At 37.3% G+C, this 26,325-nt stretch overlaps 1 protein-coding gene across 2 annotated transcripts in view; it reads left to right on the top strand.

Annotated features, from left to right (window-relative positions):
• KDM5A (lysine demethylase 5A) overlaps positions 1–25,795 on the top strand; it is a 133,198-nt gene extending 107,403 nt beyond the window's left edge. Inside the window, exons 25-28 of one of the 2 annotated variants that reach the window (XM_037139864.2) lie at positions 6,401–6,557; positions 9,928–10,148; positions 15,879–16,289; positions 21,858–25,795. In XM_037139864.2, coding sequence (XP_036995759.2) covers positions 6,401–6,557; positions 9,928–10,148; positions 15,879–16,289; positions 21,858–22,064 — 996 coding nt within the window. In that variant the 3' untranslated portion in view covers positions 22,065–25,795. Of the gene's footprint in view, positions 1–6,400; positions 6,558–9,927; positions 10,149–15,878; positions 16,290–18,325; positions 19,114–21,857 lie in introns of those variants that run through there. The other variant, XM_053662431.1, reaches the window with a different exon arrangement.
• Positions 25,796–26,325: the final 530 nt, after the last annotated feature.

The following is a 26,325-nucleotide window of genomic DNA, read 5'->3' as shown; positions in this document are numbered from 1 at the left end:
CATTTGTTGTAGAGGCTATCTTTACACCATTTTATGTTACTGCCCCCTTTGTCAAATAGTAATTGACTGTAGAAAATTGGGTTTATTTCTGGGCTCTCTGTTCTGTTCCATTGGTCTATGTACCTGTTTTTATACTAGTACCAGGCTGTTTTAATTACAGTGGGCTTGTAATACAGCTTGATATCAGGTATTGTGATCCCTCCTACTTTGTTCTTCTTTCTCAAAATTGTTCATAGTTGTGAATTTATTGCCATTTTAGTGTTCATAGATTTGATCTTTTTCTAAAGTTAGTCTCTTTAACATTTCATATAAAAAGGGCTTGGTAATGATGAACTCCTGTAGCTTTACCTTGGCTGGGAAGCACAGTATCTGTTCTTCTATTCTAAATGATAGCTTTGCTGGATAGAGTAATCTTGGATGTAGGTCCCTGCTTTTGATCACTTTGAATACTTATTGCCAGTATTCTTTGGGACTCTTTGTGCTTCCTGAACGTGTATGTCTATATCCTTCACCAAGTTAGGAAAGTTTTTATTAATTATTTTTTCAAATAAGTTTTCAATTTCTCGCTCTTTCTCTTCTGGCACCACTATGATTTGTATGTTGGTACATTCAAAGTTGTCCTAGAGGCTCCTTAGCCTATTCCTGTTTTTATTTATTTTTTAATTCTTTTTTCTTCTTGCTTTTCTGATTGAATGTTTTTTTCTTCCGTATATTCCAAATCATTGATTTGATTCTTGGCTTCATGTACTTCACTGTTGGTTTCTTGTAGATTTTTCTTTATTTCACTTAGTGTAACCTTCATTTCTGCCTCGGTGTTTTTTATGCTGATGAAGTACCAAATGAGTTCCTTGAGCATCTGTATAATAACCAGTGTTTTGAACTCTGCATCTAATAGATTGCTTATCTCTATTCTGTTTACTTCTTTTTCTGTAGTTTTATTCTGTTCTTTTATTTGGGCAGTATTTCTTTGCTCATTTTGGCAGCCTGCCTGTGTTTGTTTCTATGTATTAGGTACAGCTTCTTTGACTCCTGTCTTAATAGCATAGCTTATTGTAAAAAATTACACTGGTAAGTGGGATGGGGAGGAGCCTAAGGTAATTGCCAGTGCGTAACAACCTGTTAGAACCACATTGATGGAGTCGCTGATATGGTGTCCTCACTTTGTGGCTCTTTGGGAGAGAGAGCTCAGAAAGGGGCAATGGCTGCTGTCCGTCCTCTGGAGTTTTGTCCAGGAGGAAGCTGTCCCCCAGCACTCACTCTGATGGCAGATACTAGTTTCTCCCCGTATGCCATCAGTGCCCTTGTAGCTGCTGCTGCAGTGCTAGATTCTAGAAGGAGTGACTCTACGTAAGACTTAACTCTGTTGTGGGCCTTTTAAGAGGAGGTGCCTGAGAATTCCACAGTTCATTCCGCCACTCTAACCACCCTGATTTTTACAGCCAGAAATTATACGGATTTATCTTCCTGGCACTGGAACCCTGGGCTGGGTGGTCTGGTATCCCTCACTCTCGAGATATCCATCCTGACATTTATCTACCATATGTGGTGTAGGACTGCCCATTCCTCATCTCCATCCATCTCTGTGTCTTTGCCTCTCCTACCTGTCTGGATGAATGTGACTTCTTTAATTCCTTGGTTGTCGGGCTTCCATACAACTTGATTTTTTGATGTTTTGTAGTTTAGTTGTAATTTCTGGTGTGGTTGTTTACCTATACCTTCATCTGTATAAAACACATTTTTTACTCAGAGGTTCTTCCATCTTTCTTGCATATTTGCCATCAGTGGGACTGTACTGTAATTTTCTCCTTAGAAAGAGTAATTTGTTTAAACTTGCTGTTTATCATCCTTTTATTTTCAACCTGTCTGCGTTTTTAAGTTTAATATGCATGTCTTGCGATAATATATAGTAAGTAGGGTCCTTTCATCTCTGTGTTTTGCATATACATGAAGTTATAAAATGTATAGTTGAGTCTTTGTGTGTGTTTTTTAAAGTAATATTATGGTCTGTCTTTTCATTGAAAGTGTTTAGTCCATTCACATTTATTTATGTACTTATTTAGAAAATTTTAAAAATATTTTATTTGCATTATTATTATTAGAGAGGGGAAGGGAGAGGGAAAGAGCAGGGGAGAAGCATCAATGTGTGGTTGCCTCCTGTGTGTCCCCCTGCTACCTCACTGGGGACCTGGCCGGCCACCCAGGCAGGTGCCCTAGACTGGGAATCGAACCAGTGACCCTTTTATTCACAGGCCAGCATTCAACTGCTGAGCCATACCACCTAAGGATAGTCCATTTACATTTAATGTATTGTAATTATTGACATGGTTCGGTTTAAGTTGATCATCTTGCTATTTATTTTTTATTAAGCTGGGCGGGGGAGGGGGTTTGTTGTCATTCCTCTAGTGCTCTATGCTGGCCTTCTTTTGGGTTATTTGAAATTTAAAAAAATGTTTCAGTATTGTACCTTTTCATATTTCGTACTTCACTTGGAGAAATATTAAAAAATTCTTTTTTCTTACTACTTTCTTTCATTATCTTTTGATCACTATCCTTTCCATTTTAAAAGCCTAACAAAGTTTTCTGTTAGAGTTACAATGAAATGAGTAGAGTCAAGGTCAGAAAAGATAATTCCAATGCTAGTCAGTGAGAACCAGCATCTGGGAATTAAAGGAGGGAAGTGTAGTACTACAGTACTGTATAGCACCTGTTGCTTCTAATAAAATTTAAATTCTTGAATAGGGCAGAAGGCAATGGACTGCTATTCCTAAATCTTCAGTGAGTAGCATTGCCTTTCAGAATCCTGTTATAAAGCTTTTTAAGTATCCTGCTTAATTAAGGATAATGTCATGATAATAGATTTTTCCTCTCATCCGCTGTACAGGGAAAATTGGGTGTTACTTTAGTGATTAAGCTTTTGTCTCCCTTCTCTTATCCCACTCTTTTATAACCAATCTTCTTTGTGTTGCTAAGGAAGGAACTCTGAACCAGGGGCTTTAAACTTTTTCTGTACAGTAATAAATATATCAATATATGTTGTTATATGTTACATGTAATATATATTACATACAGTGTATATTAATATATGATAATAATGTATCTTAGGCTTTGGAGCCACATATGTTCTCTATTACATATTCCTTTATTTTTTTAAACAACTCTTTAGTATATGAAAATTATTCTTTGCTCACACTTTATACAAAAAAACAGCCTGCCAGCTGGATTTGGTCCATAGGTTGTACTTGCCAACCTCTGCAATACACATTTGTTCTTTGCCTGCTGCTTCCCTTCTGCCAGTAGAGGACATTAGAGAAAATTAAATGTTCTGGACAGTCAGAAGGGACTTGGCCTTTCCCATTGTATTTTCCATTCCTGTCATCATCTGAAATGCATGCTTTTTTATTTGTCACTCTGCCAGCAGCAACCGTTTCCAGTTTCTTAATTTTTTCATACCCTAGAAAACAACCACATCAGGGTTTATTCGTCAGCGATCTGGGTCCCAAGTCTTCAGGGTGCCTCCTCTGAGATTTTAGGTTCTAATAACCCCACTTCTTCCCTTCATTACCTTAAGCCCTATGGATGAAAACTCTTTCTTGCAATTATCTTGGTGTTACCTGTTGCCTTTCAGGCCTTTAATGTACAGGGTGTGGCAAAAGTAGATTTACAGTTGTGAGTATGCAAACCACAGTTTATTCTTATATCATTATTAATTATTGTATTATTTCCCATGTGGAAAACTAAACCTTTTTTTGCCCCACCCTGTTCACTTAGCTAGTTCATTTTATTAAAATTCTCCCTGTTGAAATAACTTTGATTTCTGTCTTTTTGATTCTATTCTTGACTATTAAAGCTGCACATGTGAGTTTATGGAAATTGACCACAAAGAATAATCATCTGAGACCTAATGAGAGCTGTCAGAATTGTGTAATTTGAATATTGTCAGTCAGCCTCTTCACTGTTTTAAGAGCCATTGGTAAGCTTCTAGGTTTCAAAACCTTTAGAGAGTATTAAATGATTTGTGTTCTTAAGATGTCACATTTAAACCTTCCTTACACTTTTCGGTTCATTTTATTTTAAGAATATTATTTTATTTTTTAGCCCTGGCTGGTGTAGTACAGTGGATTGAACTCAAGCCTGTGAACAGAAGGATCGCCAGTTCAATTCCCAGTCAGGGCACACGACTTGGTTGTGGGCCAGATCCCCAGTAGCGGTGCGAGAGAGGCAACCACACATTGATGTATCTCTCCCTCTCTTTCTCCTTCCCTTCTCCTCTCTCTAAAAATAATAAATCAAATCTTAAAAAAAATAATATTATTGTATTTTATTTTTATATATTTTATTGATTATGCCATTACAGTTGTCCCATTTCACCCCCTTCATTCCCCTCCACCCTGCATACTACCTCCCCCTCACATTTTCCCCCTTTAGTTCATGTCCATGTGTCACAAGTTCTTTAGATTCTATGTTTCCCATACTATTCTTGCCCTCCCCCCTGTCTATTTTCTACCTACCGTCTTTGCTACTTATTCTCTGTACCTTCTCCTCCCTTCTCCTCCTCCCACTCCCCTGTTGCTAACCCTCCATGTGATCTCCATTTCTGTGGCTCCACTCCTGTTTTAGCTGTCCACTTAGTTTGCTTCTGTTTTAGGGATGGTTGTTAATAACTGTGCGTTTTCTGTTCTTTTACTGTTCATATTTTTATCTTCTTTTTCTTAGGTAAGTCCCTTTAACATTTCATATAATAAGGGCTTGGTGATGATGAACTCCTTGAATTTGACCTTATCTGAGAAACACTTTATCTGCCCTTTCATTCTAAGTGAAAGCTTTGCTGGATAGATCAAACTTGGTTGTAGGTCTTTGGATTTCATGACTTCGAATATTTCTTCCCAGCCCTTTCTGGCCTATAAGGTCTTTTTTGAGAGCTTCTCAGCTGGCAGTCTGATGGGAACTCCTTTGTAGGTGACTGTCCCCTTAGCTCTTGCTGCTTCTAGAATTCTCTCCTTCATTTTAATCTTGGCTAATGTAAAGGTGATGTGCCTTGGTGTGTTCCTTCTTGGGTCCAACCTCTTTGGGACTCTCTGAGCTTCCTGGATTTCCTGGAAGTCTGTTTCCTTTGCCAGATTGGGGAAGTTCTCCTTTATTGTTTGTTCAAATAAGTTTTCCACTTGTTGTTGTTCTTCTTCCCCTTCTGGTACCCCTGTAATTCGGATGTTGGAATGTTTAAAGATGTCCTGGAGGTTCCTAAGCCTCTCCTCATTTTTCGAATTCTTGTTTTTTTATTCTCTTCTGTTTGGTTGTTTCTTTCTTCCTTCTGGTCCACTCCATTTATTGTAGTCCCAGTTTTGTTTCCATCACTATTGGTTCCCTGTGCATTTTCCTTTATTTCACCTAGTGTAGCCTTCATTTGTTCATCTAATTTGTGACTACAATCAACCAATTCTGTGAGCATCCTGATCACCATTGTTTTGAACTGTGCATCTGATAGGTTGGCTATCTCTTGGTCGCTTAAAAGTATTGGCTCTGGGGCTTTGATTTGTTCTTGTGTTTCAGCTATACTTTTTTGGTCTTCTCGCCCCTGTTTTGTGGTGAGGGGTGGAGCCTTGGGTGTTCATCAGGCAGGGCAACCCAGTCAACCCATCATCATACAGGGTTATGATACTGTATGTGGGGGCGGGGTCAGAGGGAACATTGGTGCTTGCTATGCTGTCTCTCGGATTTCAGTCCCCTCTGCCACTTTTCACAAGCAAACTGGGCCCTTCTGGTGCTGGTTCCCTGGGTGGGTGGGCTTATGTGCATCCTAGGGTCCTGTGAGTCTCTCCAACGACCTCTCCTGTGAGGCTGGGAATCTCTTCCCGAACCTCAACCCCCGCAAGTTTTTTCAGTTGGCGCTTTTTTAGTTGGTGCTTTATTTTTTTATCTGTGGGCCCTGGGTTGCACAGTCTGCCTCACTGCTGGTTTTTTGCCTGGTTTATCTGTGCACGAATGTGTGTCCGGGGTTGGCCAGCTGCCTTGTGTGGGTCACTGGGTCTGCTCATTTCCTCCTTGTGTCCCGGGTTTGCTAGCCTCATGCTGCCTGTGCGCCGGGGTCTGGTAACCATCGCTTTTTCCAGCTGCGATCTCCCCTCTGCTGGCCACTGACTCTGCCCCTCTTACCAGTCTGGATGAATGGTTTGTTGTCAGACTTCCGTACAGTTCAATTTTCCGTCTGTTCTGGTTGTGTTTTTGTTTCCATATCTTTGTTGTCCCTAAATTTGGTTTGCGAGGAGGTACGGTGTTTCCACCTACGCCTTCATCTTGGCCAGAGGTCTGTATTAGAAGTTTTCACTTGAAAGTTCACATTTAGATCTTTGTCATATGGTAAGTTAAGTGTAATTCTTAATACTTCTCTTTGTTTCTTCCTCAGGATACAGCCAGTGTGAAGTCCTCCAGTAGTCTAGAACCCAATCTTTTTTGTGATGAAGAGATTCCTATTAAGTCTGAGGAGGTGGTCACTCACATGTGGACAGCACCTTCATTCTGTGCAGAACATGCTTATTCTTCTGCTTCTAAGAGTTCTCAAGGTATTACTCTTTACAGCAGTGTGGAGAAGATAATTCTGAAACCAGTGAGAAAAAAAAAAACATTTCTTAAACAAGACTATGAATCCCTCTTAAATACATATCTTTCCCATGAAATACTACTAGAATCTAAAAGTGCAATTTTGGTTAGGAGAAGCCAGTCCCTATTTGCATTCTTTGTTATAAGGTGATAATCTGAAAACTTAACATAGAATTATTGGATCCTAATTAGAAGAATTCTAGAGGCCATCTAGTCCAACTCTCTCTTTTTTTTTTCTTTTTTAAATTCTCACCCAAGGATATATTTTTATTGATTTTAGAAAGAGAGGAAGGGTGGGATTGGTGGGGAGAGAAAGAGAAAAAGTGAAAAACAGTGATCGGTTGCCGTATGCACCTTATCCGGGGATCGAGCCCACAACCTAAGTATGTGCCCTGACTGGGAATCGAACTTGCAGCATTGAGACATGGGAGGATGCTCCAACCAACTGAACCACCCAGCCAGGGCCAATCTCTCATTTTTATAAAATCCCTGATAAGGAGTCATTTACCCTTCTTTTTTGTTCATTACCATTATTGAGGAACTTGCTGCTTTTGAAGAATATTAACCCTAGTTTCAGAAAGCTTTGCAGAAAGCTTTTTCTTTCCTTGGTATATAATATCTTTGTTACATCCACTTTCTTTTTCCCAGTGAAAATAAGTCACACTGCTTTAGGTTCCACCTCTGTAAAATGAAGTGTGTTCATCTCTTCATAGTAAAATTCAGAATTTTACAGAACAGGATATTGAAACTGACCTTTGAACAATGTGGTGGTTAGGGGCACTAACTCACTGTGCATTCTTAAAGTTAGCATATAACTTAAGTCAGCACTGTGTATACACAGACTTTCAGCCAAGATGGAGGCATAGGTAGACACACTGTGCCTCCTCACACAACCAAAATAAGAACAACAAAAATTTAGAAGCGAAAAACAACCAGTACTGACAGAAAATTGAACTGTATGGAAGTCCAACAACCAAGGAGTTAAAGTAGACATGTTCATCCAGACCGGTAGGAGGGGCAGAGTTAGGAGGCTTGCAGAGAGGGGTTGTTGCAAAAAAAAAAAAGAAAAAGAAAAAGAAAAAAGCAGTGGCTGGTGGGCCCAGGGCATGCAAGGCAGCAGCTGGTGGACCCAGTGAGGTAGCAGATTGTGGAGGAGTGCCTTGTGAAAGGTGGCTGGTGGACCAGGAGGTCCCACATTCATGTGCAGATAAACCAGGTGAAACTGGGGAGCAAGACAGACCACACAACCCAGGTTTCCAGTGCGGGGAAATAAAGCCTCAAAACACCAATTGAAAACACCTGTGAGGGTTGACGTGGCAGTGGGAGAAATACCCCAGCCTCACAGGAGAGTTCATTGGAGAGACCCACAGGGTCCTAGGATGCACACAAACCCACCCACAGGAGAAGGGCCCAGTTTTCTTGTGGGTAGCAGGGGAAGTGACTAAAATCCAGTAGAGAGCAGAGCAAGCACCATTGTTTTCTCTTGGACCCCTGCCCCAAATACAGCCCAGTGACTGGGTTGCCTGGCCTTGGCGAACACCTAAGGCTCCGCCCCTCACTACGTAACAGGTGCAAAAGAAAATGGCCCAAACGAAAGAACAGATCAGAATTCCAGAAAAAATACTACTAAGCTATAAAGAGGTAGCCAACCTATCAGATGCACAGTTCAAAGCACTGGTGATCAGGATGCTCACAGAATTGGTTGAATTGGTCGTAAATTAGATGAAAAAATGAAGGCTATGCTAAGTGAAATAAAAGAAAATGTCCAGGGAACCAATAGTAACGGGAAGAAAACTGAGACTCCAATCAGCAGTGTGGACCAGAAGCAAGAAAGAAACATCCAGTCAGAAAAGAAGGAAGAAACAAGAATTCAAAAAATGAGAGGCTTAGGAACCTCCAGGACATCTTAAAACATTCCGACATCCGAATTATAGGGGTACCAGAAGGAGATGAGGAAGAACAACAAGTGGAAAACTTATTTGAACAAATAATAAAGGAGAATTTCCCTAATTTGGCAAAGGAAGCAGACTTCCAGAAAGTCCAGGAAGCTCAAAGAGTCCCAAAGAAGTTGGACTCACGGAGGAACACACCAAGGCACATTATAATTACATAACCCAAGATTAAAAGTAGGGAGAGAATCCTAGAAGCAGCAAGAGAAAAAGAGACAGTTATCTACAAAGGAGTTCCCATCAGATTGTCAGCGGATTTCTCAAAAGTGACCTTGCAGGCAAGAAGGGGCTGGAAAGAAGTATTCCAAGTCATGAAAGGCAAGGACCTACATTCAAGATTGCTCTATCCAGCAAAGCTTTCATTTATAATGGAAGGGCAGATAAAGTGTTTCTCAGATAAGGTCAAGTTAAAGGAGTTCATTATCACCAAGCCCTTCTTATATGAAATGTTAAAGGGACTTATCTAGGAAAAGGAAGATAAAAAACATGTATAGTAATGACAGCAAACTCACAGTTATTAACAACCACACCAAAAGCAAAAACACACTAAGCAAAACAACTAGAACAGGAACAGAACCACAGAAATGGAAATCACATAGAGGGTTAGCAACAGGGAATTGGGAGGAGGAGAGAAGGAAGAAAAGGTACAGAGAACAAGTAAGCATAGATGGTAGGTAGAAAATAGATGGGAGGGTAAGAATAGTATGGGCAATGTAGAAGCTGAAGAACTTACAAGTATGACACATGGACATGAACTAAAGGGGGGGATGTGGGTGGGAGTGGGTGTGCAGGGTGGAGGGGAGTGAAGGGGGAAATGGGACAACTCTAATGGCATAATCAATAAAATATATTTAAAAAATACAGTTGATCCTTGAATGAGGCAGATTTGAACTGCATGGTGAGTTCACTTATATGTGGATTTTAAAAATCTGCATTTAATTGTATTTGGGGTTTTCTGTCTATATGTAGACCCTGACATGTGCAATTTAAACACATCTGTTTAAGGGTCAATTGTGTTGCCTGTTCATTAGAAGAATAACCAGTTTTATAGGGTGGGTATTTGTTTAATCTATTGGTATCCTCTAAAAGGGAGAGACTATGGGTTAAGAGATTCTTTTCTATTCTCTTTCCATCACAGGATAAAGAAATAATAAGGAACCAGTTTTTCCTCTAAACCAATTTTTTAGACTGGATACTAGAATTCTAGATGTTTTTGCTCTATATTTGTTTTTAATTTCATTTTTACACTCATAGTGATGTAGTCAATCCAGATTTCCAAAGTATTGGGGGAGAAAGAACGATTTTTGTAAGATACTTACTTTGGAAACTTTACATTTTTTCCATAGTTTTTAGTTTTGTTTTGTCTTAATGTTTTTTTGGAAAGGTTCAAGCACCCCAAGGAAACAACCTCGGAAGAGCCCTTTGGTACCCCGAAGTTTGGAACCTCCAGTATTGGAGTTGTCGCCTGGAGCTAAAGCCCAGCTGGAAGAGCTTATGATGGTTGGAGATCTCCTGGAAGTATCACTGGATGAGACTCAACATATATGGCGGATATTGCAGGCCACACACCCACCCTCTGAAGACAGATTCCTGCATATCATGGAGGTATGGATTTAAAGCTTAAACAAGTGGTTGTAAAACTACTTAGAATGCCCAAGTTCCTTGGAGGTCCCATGAATGCTGGCAAGGAGAGATGGCTGAGTGGGTAGTATTCTGGCTGTCCTACTTTCTGTTGTTTTTTTTTTTGTTTTTTGTTTTTTATATTTTATTTATTTATCTTTAGAGGGAAGGGAAGGAGAGAGGGAGAGAAACATCAATGTATGGTTGCCTTTCATGCGTCCCCTGCTGGGAACTGGCCTGCAGGGAACCAGCCTGCAACCCCGGTATGTGCCCTGACTGGGAATCGAACCGCGATTGTCTGGTTCGCAGGCCCGCGCTCAATCCACTGAGCTATACCAGCCAGGGCCTACTTTCTGTTTAAGCTAAGTCATTTTATTTTATAGTTTTCTTTAAGGAAATATTATGTGATAAAAAATTCAGAGGAAAAACAGGTAATTTGTGCTAAAAAGAAAAGGGAATATTGAAAATCATTGATATAGAACAGTTTCCTTAGCCCAGGTTTCCATTATTCAAAGGCCCAAAAGTCAGGGGAAAAAAATATAGTGGTTAAAGAAAGAAACTTCCCAAGTCTTGGCTTATGCTGCCAGCTTTCCTGAAATCTCTCAAACAAGGAGCTTCTGGCCTTGGTGTGCCTCATACCTCTTGGTAAATGGCCCTAGGCCCAGTGCTAGTGGCAGCCAGCCTTGGTTTGCAGCTTGACCTGCCTTGGGCATCTTCAAGCCTAACATAAGTAGTAACTATCTGCAGATTGCTTTGTAGCTCATGCCAAGTGGCCCTGGTAGGGCACAGGCAACCGCTGACCTTGGCCTGCATCTCATGGAAGGCTCTAAAGATGATGGACCTGGTGGGCAGCTTCAGACCTTGCCAAAGCATCACTTCCACAAGTGATACACTCAAGAGGTGGACTCAGCAGGCAACAGAGCTCCACTGAAGTGAGTCCTGCTCCACTGGGTTGGCCCCAGCACAGCATGTCCTCCTTGGTGGTTGCAGAAATTCCTCGAATCCAACTGGCTTAGAAGAAAGTCTCTCTCGTTGACACACTAACAACAGTCAAGACAACTACAATAGGAGGGTGCACACAGTCCACATGGGGAGTGCCCATGGAAAGCCCAGCTCAGGTGACCAGGGAGGCTGCACCACAGGGCTCTAGAGGATAGCTACTACATAAGGTTACCTACAACATAAGGTCACTCTACCAAGACTAAGAGATGTAGAAGCTCTACCCTAATGCATAGAAACAGACACAGGGAAGTGGCCAAAGTGAGGACAAAGAAACATGGCCCAAATGAAAGAATAGAATAAAACTCCAGAAAAAGAACTAAAGAAAATGGAGAAAGACCATATACTAGATACAGTGTTCATATAACACTGGTTATAAGGATGCTCAATGAACTTAAGGGAAGTGTGAATGAACTTAATGAGAGCTTCAACAGCATAAAAAGGACACAGAAACCATAAGAAAACAAGTCATAAATGAAGGATACACTAACTGAAATGAAGAATAATTTACAGGGAATTAACAGTAAAGTAGATGAAACCAAGAATCAAATCAGTGATTTGGAATATGAAGAAGCAAAACACACACAATCAGAACAGCAAAAGAAAAAAGAGGATAATATAAGGAACCTCTGGGACAACTTCAAGCATACCAACATTCACATCATGGGGGTGCTGGAAGGAGAAGAAAGAGCAAGAAATTGAAAACCTATTTGAAAAGAATGACAGAAAACTTCCGTAACATGGTGATGACAATAGTTATGCAAGTCCAGAAATTGTAGAGAGTCCCAAACAAAATGAACCCAAAGAGGCCCATACCAAGACACATCATAATTAAAATGTCAAAGGCTAAAGACAAAGAGAATCTTAAAAGCAGCAAGAGAAAAGCAGTCAGTTACCTACAAGGGAGCTTCCATGAGATTGTCAGCTGGTTTCTCAACAGAAACTTTGCAAGTCAGGTGGGATTGGCATAAGGTATTTACATAGATGAAAGGCAAAGACCCAGCAAAACTATTATTTAGAACCGAAGGACATAATAAAGAGCTTCCTAGACAAGGGGAAAAAAACAAAAACCTAAAGGAATTCATCACCATTAAGCCAGTATTACTTGAAATGTTAGGGTCTTTTTCTAGAAAAATAAGAAAAAAAGTTAAAAATACTAACTGTAAAATGAGACTAAATACATAACTATCAACAGTTGAACCTAAAAAACAAAATAAATGAAAAAGCAGAACAGAAACAGACTCATAGATACAGAGAACATTTTGATGGTTGTCAAATGGGGGGAGGTTTGGGATGGGTGAAAAGGGGGAAGGGATTAAGAAGTACAGATTGGTAGTTACAGAAAAGTCATGGGGATGTAAATTACAGCATAGGGAACATAGTAATATTCTAATAATTGTGTGTGGTCTCCAATGGGTGCTAGATTTCTTGGGGGTGATCACTTTGTAAATTACATAAATGTCGAATTATTGGATTGTACACCTGAAACAAAGTTATTATTTTCTTTTTCTGTTTTTTTTTTTTTTTTTTTTTTGTTATAAAATCAAGCTTCCTAAGGAAACAGTTATACAGAAATGGGGAGGGAAAGTCCATATTGATCTGTTACACCTGCATAGCAGTTTGTAATATATAGTGTTTATATATCTTTGATCTCATTTGATCCTCACTGTAATCCTAAATGGGAGAGGGAAAAGGATAGACAAGGCAAGTAGTTGTAGCCTTTCTGCATGTGAAGAAATGAAGGATGCAAGAGGTAGAAACTTTCCTAAGATCACACATGTAGTAAAAACAGTGAGACTTGGTTTCTAACTGTGGCATTTGATTCCTAGTATTCTTTTCATTATTTGTGTCTGTGTAATGGAATGGTACAGTGTCACCAATAGTTGATACAGATACGCTTAGCATACTATAGTTTAGTTTGTTTTTGGTTTGAAAGTCAAATCTAAGGTATAGCCTACTATAAAAAATGTTTTCCAGTCCACAGAGCATTTTCTTCACATTCATTATCTCATCTGATTCTCTTTCTCTTATTTTACATATAAGGAAACAAAGTATTTAGAAGTTAAATATCCTGTTCAAGATGTAATAGAGTTAGACATTTTTAATGCAGTGTTTTTTTGAGTCTGCAGATTTTTAGTTTCCTGTAAAAGATTTTTCAGTCTCAAATCTGGAAAAATTCTCAAGTGTTATCTTCTAAGTAATTATCAAACTTGTATTTTCAGTTTTTCTTCTACTTTCCCCTTGCTCTTTCTGTTCCTAGATATACCTTTACTATTAAAACTTTAATATTTATTACATTGGCACAAAATAACAATATTAGAAAGTTGAAATTAAAAATGATAATTTTTTTCTTTTTTAAAATATATTTTATTGATTATGCCATTACAGTTCTATTCCCCCCCTTCATTCCCCTCCACCTTGCACACCCCCCTCCCCCACTGTTCCCCCCCTTTAGTTTATGACCACGTGTCTCAAATTCTTTAGATTCTGTATTTCCCCTGCTATTCTTACCCTCCCGCCTATCTATTTTCTATCTACTGTCTATGCTACTTATTTTCTGTACCTTCTCCCTGCTTCTTCTCCTTCCACTCCCTTGTTGCTACCCCTCCATGTGATCTTCATTTCTATGGTTCTGCTCCTGATCTAGTTGTCCTCTTAGTTTGCTTTTGTTTTAGGTGTGGTTGTTAATAACTGTGAGTTTGCTGTCCTTTCACTGTTCATCTTTTTTATCTTCTTTTTCTTAGGTAAGTCCCTTTAACATTTCATATAATAAGGGCTTGATGATGATGAACTCCTTGAATTTGATCTTATCTGAGAAACACTTTATCTGCCCTTCCATTCTAAGTGAAAGCTTTGCTGGGTAGAGCAATCTTGGATGTAGGTCTTTGGATTTCATGACTTGGAATACTTCTTTCCAGTCCCTTCTTGCCTGTAAGATCTCTTTTGAGAAATCTGCTGACAGTCTGATGGGAACTCCTTTGTAGGTGACTGTCCCCTTAGCTCTTGCTGCTTCTAGAATTCTCTCCATTTTAATCTTGGCTAATGTAAAGATGATGTGCCTTGGTGTGTTCCTTCTTGGGTCCAACTTCTTTGGGACTCTCTGAGCTTCCTGGATTTCCTAGAAGTCTATTTCCTTTGCCAGATTGGAGAAATTCTCCTTTATTATTTATTCAAATAAGTTTTCCACTTGTGGCTGTTCCTCTTCCCCTTCTGGCACCCCTATAATTCTGATGTTGGAACGTTTAAAGATGTCCTGGAGGTTCCTAAGCCTCTCCTCATTTGTTTGAATTCTTGTTTCTACATTCTTTTCTGATTGGTCATTTTTTTCTTCTTTCTGGTCCACTCCTTTGATTTGAGTCCCAGTTTCCTTTTCTTTACTATTGGTTTCCTGTGCATTTCCACTCATTTCAATTAGTTTAGCCTTCATATGTTCCTCTACTTTGTGACTAAAATCAAGCAGTTCTGTGAGCGTCCTGATCACTAGTGTTTTGAACTGTGCATCTGAAAATTTGGCTATTTCTTCATGGCTTAGATTTATCGGCTCTGGGGCTCTGAGTTCTTCTTGAGCCATGTTTTGATCTGTTCTTGCCTGTTTCGTGTGAGGAGCGGAGCCTTAGTTGTTCACCAGGGCAGCGCCACCCAGGTGGCTGGTATGACACTGTAGGTGGGGACGGGGTCATAGAGGGACAATGGCGGTCCCCTCTGCCTCTTCCTGCCACTGGGGCCTGCACGGTCTCTCTCACCGCTCCCTCCTTCACTGGTTTATCGGTTTGGCTGAAGTGTTTGTTGTTGTCAGACTTCCATGAAGTTCAATTTTCTGTGTTTTTGTCTGTGGTTTTGTTGCTAAAACTTTGTTGTTTTTAAACTTGGTTGTGGGAGAAGGCACAGTGCTTCCACCTACGCCTCCATCTTGGTGGAAGTCCAAATGATCATTTTTTTTTGCCTTGTCACATCAACTATTTTCTAGCTCTTGCCAAAGTCACTACATACCCTTTCTAGTGAGATCATGATACAATTTTATATGTTTTGATAAGATTTCTACTAACTTATTAACCTCCAAGGATTTATTGAGTTAATAAAGAGCTATAGTAGTGGTACATGGAGAGAAAAAATTATTACATAATTTAATTTACTACATTTAGTTTTCTGAGTGTGTTTTCCTCTAAAACAGAGGTGCTACAGATTATATTAATATATGCTAACAATGAAACTTTTTGCTCTCTTTTCCCCTAACAAGCTAAAAATAAGTGAGGTATTTTATTTAGGGCTTGCCATTATTTTCTGTTATTGATTATCTTCACTGAATATTATACTTGCCTTATTAAAATGCCTTTTAAGTATTTTAAACATTTTAGAATATTTATTATGGTTAATGTATACAACACAAAATTTACTATTTAATCCTTTTTACTATTTACTATTTTTACTATTTTTATAATGTTTACTATTTTAATCCTTTTAAAGTTTACAGTTCAGTTGTATTAGTTACATTCATAGTGTTATACAATGATCACCATTATCTATGCAGAAATTTTTAAACATCCCATATAAAAACTCTATATCCATTAGGCAATAAACTTTATTTCTTCCTTCCCCATTAACCTCTACTATAATTTGTGTTTACGTGTTTGACTCTTCAAGATAACTCACATAAAAGAACCAAACTGTTTTTAAATGTCTTAATTGAACATTTTTTCTAATTTTATATTTTTGAAGGATGACAGCATGGAAGAAAAACCATTAAAAATAAAAGGAAAGGACTCTTCAGAGAAGAAACGGAAACGGAAGCTAGAAAAAGTAGAACGGCTCTTTGGAGAAGGAAAACAGAAGTCCAAAGAGGTAAAGAAGATGGATAAACCTAAAAAGAAGAAATTAAAATTAAGTACAGAAAAATCAAAGGAGCTAAACAAACTGGCCAAGAAACTAGCAAAAGAAGAAGAGAGAAAGAAAAAGAAGGAGAAGGCTGCTGCAGCCAAAGTTGAGCTTGTGAAAGAGAATACTGAGAAGAAGAGAGAGAAAAAGGTGTTGGACATTCCCTCAAAGTATGACTGGTCAGGAGCAGAGGAATCTGATGATGAGAATGCTGTGTGTGCAGCACAAAACTGCCAAAGGCCCTGCAAAGACAAGGTAAGTTCTAAACAGATGTAGCGCAAGTGTGAGAGAGGACAAGGAGCAAGCAGCAGGTGTACAGACACATGTTTAACATCACGATAGTTTGTTTTTGATCCCAGGGTTTGTGCTTCCAACATATTTTCTACAGTCCCTATAAACTGTTTTTCGAATTATGAGTCTCTTAGATCAGTGTGCTTAGTAGAAGAAATGTTGTATTTTAAAATTTATATATTTAGTGAACATAATGAGGCAAGAGCAGAGGGGAGCTATGTGATAACCTAGGGCAGCAGTGCATTTCATATGCAATTGGCATAAAAAGTTTCAAAATAGTCTTAGCCTTCCCCATGGGGTGACTCAGAGAACTAAATACTTTGTTAGTGACCTGAAAATATGCTTGGCCTGTATTCTGAGAGCTCTGGCAAATTGCATTAAAATTTGTTCTAATAACCTAAAACTAAGGAGTTAAGTCTTCCCTTTTTGATCTGGGATGTCATATCTATTACTCAGGCCTATGTGCACTCTCTGAAGTGGAATATGATGTTTTGAAATCCCTTGTAAAAAATAATTAAGACTTTAAAGGTAATGTTTAAAAACTTTTAGTCCTTAATTTTAAGTATAGTAATTGTGTAAGTGGCCATCCTTTAGGTAGTATTAATGTTCTCAGAAAGATGAATGGACTTTATGAAAAAATCTCAGTTCATAAGATTACTGGAGATATCTATTATGGTTCTTATCAAGGTTATTAGTAAGTTCATAGTTTTAATTTTATTATGCTCATTATATGATTTGGTATTTAGAATTTTAATAGCTTCTCAGTTTGAATATATGAACAGAATAAATACAGCTGCATCATTATTTCCTCAGTTCCGTCCTTAATCAGATATTGATAGAGCTTGGAAAGGTCACAACATCCAGGGGGTTTCATTTTGTAAATGATGAAACAAGGACTCATTGAAGAAAGTGATGTGACCAAACTCACAGAGCTAATTAGTGGCAAGAGCATAAGTAGAACTGTGGTTACCTGGCCCCACAGACCAGGTTCTCTCCACTAATAGCCTCAGCCCACCATTAATTGAGATGTAAATACAAAATCACATTTCAAAACTTAATGGCACTTATATTTAAATTATATTTATTAAAGTTTTTCCACTCATTTTTGGCAAGTGAATATGTAGTAAAATGTATATCCTATAGTCTGACCTTCCAAGGATATAGCTATAAATATTTTTGTGTGTTTACTTCGTCCTTTTTTATATGATTTATTTTATATCATGTCATACTGTCTGTTCACTTTGGTATCTTTATTAATTTCATAAGAATTTTTATATACTTTAAACATTTTAGTAGATGTATGTGTGTGTTTTTATTTTTGATTTTGAATTTATTCTCATCTGAGCTTGTTATTAAAGAGGCTGATGAAAGGTTAACTGTTTCTCTTTGGGTATTAGCAGCTCAATGTTGGCAGAACCTTCTCTCTTTCTCCTTCAACTAATTTTATGGCAGTTTTGGGACTGTCAGCAAAATATGTTTCTTTTTCAAGCTTGCCTATTATCCTTATAGTTTTTATATCTGGTATGATTCTATTACCTTCTCTTTTCCTCCTTTTATCTTCTTGTAGCATATAAACACTACACATAGTTTTTTTCTTTGTTATAAAATTTTAAAATTAACTTGCTTATTCTCAAGGTTATGAGAATAAGTGAGATAATCTCTATGAAAGTATTCGTTAACCAGATGTGCAATGTAAGGGTTAAAGTGTGATCATTATTATTAAATGAGCCCTAAGATTTGCTCCTACCAGTATAGGTTATTTTTTAAAGAAATTTAGAAAGTTATCTACATTGCAAATGGAGCAAAAAGAGATTTAACATTCAGAGAAAATGTTTATTTTAAACTGTTAAACACATACAAAGGTGAGGAGTGTGTGCCTTAAGCTGTCATTAGCTTACATAAAAGAAACTTAGTAAATAATGTATTTCTGTAATGTATATTTAATTTTAAACAAATTATTTCAGATTTTAAACATTTTGCCCATCGTTGGTATTTTGCAGTTTTTGTGGTTCTTCAGGTTTGTTCCTGACACCAGTTTCACTGTATAAAAGGTATATTTCTTTATAAGCTTTGTATTGAATTTTATAACTTTCTCAATTTGAAGTATAATATTTCTCTAAGAAGATCCAAATTAATGTATGGCACACATCTCAGAACAAAATACTGACAAGAAAAGAATGCTGTTTGGGTAGTTTATCTTTTTAAAAATAACATGCAGTAAAAAATGATTTAGGGTTCATTCATATTTAGGTAAATGTATATTTACCATTTTTCTAACCAATTACTGTTTCCCCAAAATGGGCAGACTGAGAATACTTTGAAGAATTACCTAAATGTTACCCAGCCTCAATTTCAAAATATTTTACAAAGAGAAAGGGAAAGTATCAGAATAGAGTATTTAAAAAACTGTCTCTCCCATCATATTCTGACTTGCTTGCAACATTCTTACTCCTACCACTGAAATTCTGTCTTAAGAAACCCATCAGTCTTGGGCAGACTGAAAGAACCTGGTCACTTAATGCTGAGAGCACCAAAAAAAGTAGATAGAAGGATTCTGAATATATGCTTTGTTGTCCTTCATCAAGTGAATTTAAAAATTTTTCACATCTGACCTTTGCAAGGAACCTTGGTACCAAAGAGATTGAATGCCAAAATTCCAAAAGCTCAGTTGGGTAACTGAGCTAAGAATATCACTAGTCACTAGGCTTTTTTCCCCTCCATTGCAGAAATATGCTTTAAGAATTAAACAAAACATATGCCAAATATTTTTGAGTACAAATATAAACCATATAGCAAAACATGAATGTCAAACTTATATTATTTCCTCTATTAACATAGTTCTCTTTTAAACACACATTTTCTGAAATCCAAACCTGGTAAATTGTTTGTTTTTTAATGTTAGATCTCTTATTAGTTAATATTTAAAGAGCTCATAGTTAGGAAGTTTCTTAATTATTTTTATAATTTGATAAATACATTTTCTAGAAGTAATGAAAGGGGAAATGACTGTTAGAACTTAATATGCAGTTAGCCAGATTCCGTGTTCTTGAGTTTTCAGGCTACTATATAGTCTTTTGTGGTATGCCAAAATCTTATGTGGATCTGGATTGACACTCCAAACTTGAGTTTGCTTTATGATCCTGTGTGGGCCTTTTCAAATAACTAGAGTTTGATTGTTAGTAGTGGAACATGATAAAAAGATAATAAGAGAAGGAATGTTTTTTCCCTGTTAGTTTATCAGGGTACATTGTTATGTAACCTGTGGCCTGGGATAGAATTTGTGTACCAATGAGTATCTTAAGAAAGGTTATGTATTCTTCCGGAATCCAGTGGAAAAGCTAAGTTTGAGAATCTACCTCTAGCCAAAATCATGAAAGAGAAAATGGCTTCCTTATTCTAAAGAGAGTGATAAATTTAATTTTGGGAAACTGGAAACTAGTGAGTATAGTGCAGATATAGGTTTTAAAAGACATGAGACCAGTTTTCTTAGCAAATACCGATACATTGGTGACTCTTATCCTATGGATCACCATGAATGGGACTGGAGTGGAGGGTTCAGAGGTGTCATCATAAACAGGATAATATCTCAAATCTGGGCAGCCCAAAGAAACAATATATCTTCCCAATTCCCTTTATCACTCCAAATAGCCAAAACATTTATCCTGAGTTCACCTACTGGTGAATTAGCACTTTATAAACCTTCACCTGCTTGCAGGACCTTTATTTTTATTTTGTTGCACAGAGGTCAGTATCTTCCTTTTCTATCTCTGATATAGTTTGTCTCAAAGGGACATTTTGATCAATTACTTTATTGCAGACTTCAGAAGATAAATATTATACAAATAGTTACAGAAAAAATTATTTTAGGAAGGAGTTGTTCAATTGCTCTAATTTACAGAGAGCAGTATCACCAAGTGACAGTGATCACATTTAGAATAAGATTTACCTGAGGGTTGATTAAAAATGTTTTCTTCTTGTTTATACCCCCAAGATATTCTGAGCCTGTAGTTTTGGGATGGGTATTAGCTATACTTACAGCAAACACAGCAGGTGATTCTGCTGCAGGCAGTTATTTAAAGATGCAGAAGTTTTTGTGGAAGGTAAGATAGTGAGTAGAGCCATGAAACTTCAATACTAAAAAGGTGCTCTAGTGTCCTAGGCAGTAACTAGGTGTTTTGCCATACATTATTTCATTTGATCTTTTCAGTAATTTGGTAAAGAAAATGTTATCTCCATTTTACAGTGAAGAATTAACCCTTAATGAGATTAAATGACTTGCCTCAAATTACATACATCAGAACTTAGAACTTCTGAGTAAATTCAGTACCCTTTATACTACACAACATAGTTTCTTAAACTCTAGAATTTTGGAACAGGAACAATGAAAGCAGAAAGGTTATTTTGACAAATGATTTTTCCCACCCACTACTATAACCTTAAAATTACTAACATGACTATCATAGTTTTGATAATTTTTTATAGTACATGGAAACTAATTTGGAAAAGTACTCACTTTCCTTGAAACTCACTTGTTTAGCCAAAACTTCTTTGCTTTGTTCTTTTTCACAAGCTGTACTGAGGTACTTATTTAATTCCTTCATATTCCTTACTTTGCTCCGTTGTCTGGCAAAGCTCATTGCCAGATGAGTGACTTCCTACCTTGCCAGTGAAATGATTGACTCCTGGTAGTGTGTACTGCATCTGCCACAAAATCAGCTGGGAAAACCACCACAACTACCCTCCAAGTAGAGAAACAAAAATCACCTTATTTTTCACTCTAGGCCCAAGGCTTCAAGTCACCAAATGACAGTGCCTTTCTAGCCTCCTATAATCAGTCTTTCTTTGAAGGGTCAAAGTTTGCCTGGCATCTGCCACTGACTTAGCAGTTATCCAGACTAATTTTAAACTTCAGAGTGATCTATTGACCTGTGTCTTTGACTGTTTTAATTGGTTAATTTGTAAGATGTGACCTCTGATATTTGCTAACTTTTTATAGGGAGTTGTATTTGTAACGGAAGAAGAGAAGAATAAAAAATATTAGTTTTAAAAGTGGCCTATGTGACTGCTTTTCTAAAAAGGTATTTAATGCTCTTAGTACTTTGGCTTATCTCTTTGAAATAAAGCTAATACACAGGATTGCCTTCACATTGTTGTGCTCTTCCTTTCTTGATTGATAATTGCATTTCCTAGAAATTGTTAATATTAGCTAAAACTACTTGGCTGCTCTATTAGAAGTTCCTTTTTTGTCAAGTTTTTCTCAAACATGTTACTGCCTCACAAGAAGTCCCAGGTATTTATAAGGTAATGGAGTACCTAATGGGCCAAATTTTATGGACATACCATGGTAAAATATAGCTTTGGGGTATTAGCTTCTCAACTTCTTTCTTTAAAAAAGAACCCCATAAGAAGTCATTGTCTCTCTCTGGACATCTTGATTTATGCTATCATTTATCAAGAAAGCTTTTTGGTTTGCTTTTATTTTATGCTTAATGATTATATAACCTAAATGTTTCCCAATCTTGTCTCTTACAGGTAGACTGGGTACAATGTGATGGTGGCTGTGATGAGTGGTTTCATCAAGTTTGTGTGGGTGTATCTCCAGAAATGGCTGAAAATGAAGATTACATCTGTATAAACTGTGCAAAGAAGCAGGGGCCAGATAGCCCAGGTCAAGCACCAGCTTCTTCCTTCATAATGAGCTACAAATTACCAATGGAGGATCTTAAGGAGACCAGTTAGCAGATGCTGAGTTAGTTTGGGACATGGAGAAAATGGACCACATTAAGACCTTAGTCATAAAATGGAGTGGTTTAGATCCACTCATAATGTTGCTTCCAAAGACAAATGGCCTTCAAAGAAAGTCCTGTAGCTGACTTCCTCTTTGCATGGACTGTGTGATCTCCATTCTGTATCAACACATCTGTGCAGAGGGTGTCTTCTTTGGTACAGCAGCTGATATTTGAGTTCATGTCTCTTTTGAGTATGGTTTGTTACATTAAGGCCAGGCATTTGAGCTCCAGGGTGGTTGGTTGGGATTAATACCTTGGTGTTACAGCAGGGCATGTAGAGATGTGTCTTAATGGCCAGTTGATATTAATTAGAGGTTTACCACGTAGAGGCAACACCCTCTGGAGGTGCTGATTACTTGGATCTCCTTAGTTAGGATAGTTACAGAGGAGTCAGAGCACCACTTTCCCTCCACTATTACGTGGTATTTAATGCCCTGAAAATATAGCTAGGAAAAGAACAGGGCCAAAGTTAACTCTTGTCAGAAGTCATGGGATACTAGTGCAGCCTAGACCTCAGCTACTTTGTGCTTGTTTGTACCAAGAAGAAACCCCCAAAAGATAGGCAGATCACCTTATCTTCCTAAGGAGGAGGATGTCTTATAGTTCAGAAATCTGACTAGATTGTATTCTGGTAAGAGAGCTTTTCTTATTTTAAGAAAAAGGAGCTTTTTGTTTTGGCTTAGAGAAGAGCAGATACATGGATCTAGCCCTCTGCAAAAGAAAGGACAAGTTAATGTTTTACTGAGCCACAGTGATGCATGCTTTTTGGGAAAACTTTCATTCACAAGTATACTAGTTACCACCAGGTTTCAGGCATGGCCATGAGCAAAACCAGCAAATAACAGCTTTTTGCCTGGCAGCCCTGACACCACTGTCTGCTGTTTCCAATCCTGGCCATTTCTGACCATGGCACACAGCAGATGCTATTGAATGACACCATGCTTCATCACAGGGTGTGGGATTGTAGGACCTCTGGGTGATGAAGTTGTTTTAGTAAATCCATTTTTTTAAAAAAGAAAAAAGGACCTGTTTTTACTTTTTCTAAATGTCTCTGACTACTGACTGTTCTATAAATAGATTATTTTTCCTTTTTTAATATACATATATGGATATATAAATATATATATTTACTGTTACAAGCAGCATATGACAAAGTTTCAGCATCAGAAATCCATTTGGGGGCTTGCTTACTCTTTTTTGCTTTTTAATAAAGAAATCCCATTCCTCCTTGTAATACAAGGAGTTAGCACTTCCTTCTCCATCCTGGCCTAACCAGATCTTCCATCTTGTTTTTGTTTAAATAAATAATTATATTTCCTTTGTGCATTGGGTCTTGTCCCTGACTGTTGGGAAACTTGGTCTTACTATATCTGTGATGGCTGTTTTGTTTTGTTTTTTGTATGTGAATGTGTGAAACTATGGTGCTGTGTCCTCTTTCTCCTGTTGTGTTCTCTGTTCTTGTTAAGGTGTTAGGTAAGCTGTGTGAAAATTCTTAATAGAAGGGGACTAATTTTTTTCAAAGAAAAAGTAACTAAAAATAGTATTTTGTCATTACTGTTCTGTGTCCCTTTTATTTGGTTTAAAAACTGTCATTTGACTTAAATTAATCAGTTTTACTTTTAAAGGGAGCAGGGTGGACCTAAAGAATAGCTTGTAGTCTCATTCCCACTTTGCCCCAATTTATTTGAAAAAAAATGTCTTCTAGTAACTAGAAGTGAAACGTACTGTCCAGTCACAGTTTGAGTGGGTATGAGGTTTAACTCAAAAGGCATCTTACAAAAAAATAAGCAAAACCTTTTCTATAAAATTGAGTTTTCATAAATGCTTTCTCTATGGTTCAGACTACCAATTTTTCAGTTACTCTTCCCTTAATAACGTTTTGAGTGTTTTGACCTGTTAAGAAGTGTGTTGCTGTGCATGTGTCTTGAGAATGTCATCTCAAGTGTGTGTGTGATTTAAGATTTCAGTGGATATTGCAAGCTGACTAATTAACCAATTTCATAAGTTTTCATTTTGCCAAACTATATAAGGATATTGTTCAAGAATTTCACTTGGTTGATGTTACAAAAGAAAGCACAGAATTTTTTGCCTTTTGGTCTTCTCTGTAAAAATCTTCAAATACTTGCGGGTTAAAAATTGAATGCAATTTTAAGTGATGGCTGTCTGGAATACATTTTAAAATATTTTATTTTTTTCTTCCTGGTCACCCAGCTACTCAGCTATCAGTGGAGGGGCATGAGGATGCTAAGAAAGATATCTAAGGTGCTTTGCTTCTTGGAACATGGTAGATGGATATAGGTAGCTGTTTAAGGAATGCCTTATGTTCTTAATATGGCATTTGCCTGCTAAAGACCTGAGAGAAAAATAAGGGCAGTCTCCAACCTTGAAAAAGCTTCCAGTTTTTCTTCTAGCATTTTGAAACTTAACGTAATATCATTTAATAGATACTGTGGGGTTTTCTGTATTTACATGAAAGTCTGAGAGGATTTGGTCTGACTCTTGACCATAAATTTAAACCAAGGCTGAGAAGAGCAGGTGAAATTAATGTTTTTAAGAGAAAGAGAGAGAAAGAAAAGTTAACACAGTCAAACCAGTTTTGGAATTAATGGACTGAGACTTTATTTAAAGAAATACTGATGCTCTAACACAAAACATTTTCTTCAGTTAGAGGGAATTACTATTTACAATTTACACCATTCTTCAGTATTTTAACATTTTATATTGAGATAATTTGAAGTGTTTCTTTACCCTTTCTATCTCCTCAAAGTTGTAATTCTTCACCATTGGTATTTTAACTTAGATGTTAATTCTTTCAAAGTTATTTCTTACTACCTTTATTTTAAACTATTTTGGCAAAGGTTATAGATTGAAAAATGAAAAAATGGTAGGGTCTTGATAGTCTCAAAGGGTGGGTCATTAGAACTATGCAAACCCCAAGTTTACAAGTCCAAGTAAAGCATTGGTAGTCTTGTTGGAGGAAGGAGCATTTTCCTCTCACAGATGTGTGTTTCACTTTGATAGGTACTGCAACAAAGCCATGTTGAGTTGTAAATAAAGTTACTGCAAACCAACTTTGCACTGCATGGTTCAAACTTGTGCCTCAATAAAATTACAAATTATTATATATCATACTTTGAATAATTGAAAAGGGAAACATTAAATCTGATTCCTCACAATATACTTTAATATTAGACTTGTAATATTAGAACAATTTTCCCTGTGCTTCACTTTTGTTCTTCTCTCCTTTTGTCTTTAGCAAGTGTCTAAGAAATTAATTGTTTTTCTTAATTTTTGGATTCTGGGTGCAATTCAGTGCATGTAAAAGAAACTCCCTGCTTGTCAATATTTTGATTCTATAGCCATTTGTGTGACATCAGCCAGTACTTCAAATAGGAAGATGAAAGGAAAAACTGAGAAAACCCCACTTTTAAAAGGTGACATTATCTACTTTTTAAAGGAGAAAGTGATGATTTGGAGTGGGATTTGAAAGTGTAAATTGTGGAAAAATTAAGCTGTACAAGTCCCACATATAACCAGGTTCAATAAAGGTTTCTGTATGAATAGGTGTGTAGTAAGTTGCTTTTGCAGTAGGTCCTTATGTATAAATTTTTTCAAAAGCAGGCAGTTGATTTGCTGTCCCCCTCTTTTTTAAAAAATTAAAATGTATTATTATTTTTTGGATATGTATGTGCCAGTTGGTCTTTACAGCATGAGAAGGGAAGGATGTTAATATATTTTGAAATTGCAGTCTTCTCTTGCCTTGAATCATACCCATCCACTACTATGCAACAAATGACATGCACTGGGAAAGGTTAGAATGTATTTTTAAAGATACATCCTGCTTATTACGTTTGCAGTACTCCAAGAGGTCTAAACAGGAATGTCTTTTGTAAACTTCGAGACCCTGTACTGATTATTGTCTTACATATTTATTCACCTTGCTAGTGAGACACTTAAATATAATATGGATTCTAATTTATCAGGGTTTTTGGTGGTGCCTTATGAAACAATATAACCTGATTTCTTTTTTTACACGTTTTGCATTTTTTGTTTTCTGAAACAATATTAGATATGGTTATTTGCATTACATCTAAATAATAAAGAACATTTTTCCTGTGTGCTCAGGTTTCCCCCCACTCCTCATTTACATTTGTGGCATCTCTGGTAAGATTTTGTAATGAGTTGTTAATGATCTGGAGGAAAACTAGCAA

Source organism: Artibeus jamaicensis, unplaced genomic scaffold (genome assembly GCF_021234435.1).
Source record: "Artibeus jamaicensis isolate MK-2021 breed Jamaican fruit bat unplaced genomic scaffold, CSHL_Jam_final contig_1028, whole genome shotgun sequence".
Lineage (NCBI taxonomy): Eukaryota > Metazoa > Chordata > Mammalia > Chiroptera > Phyllostomidae > Artibeus > Artibeus jamaicensis.
Note: the sequence above shows the minus strand (reverse complement) of the source record. Positions and strands in the feature narration are given on the sequence as shown.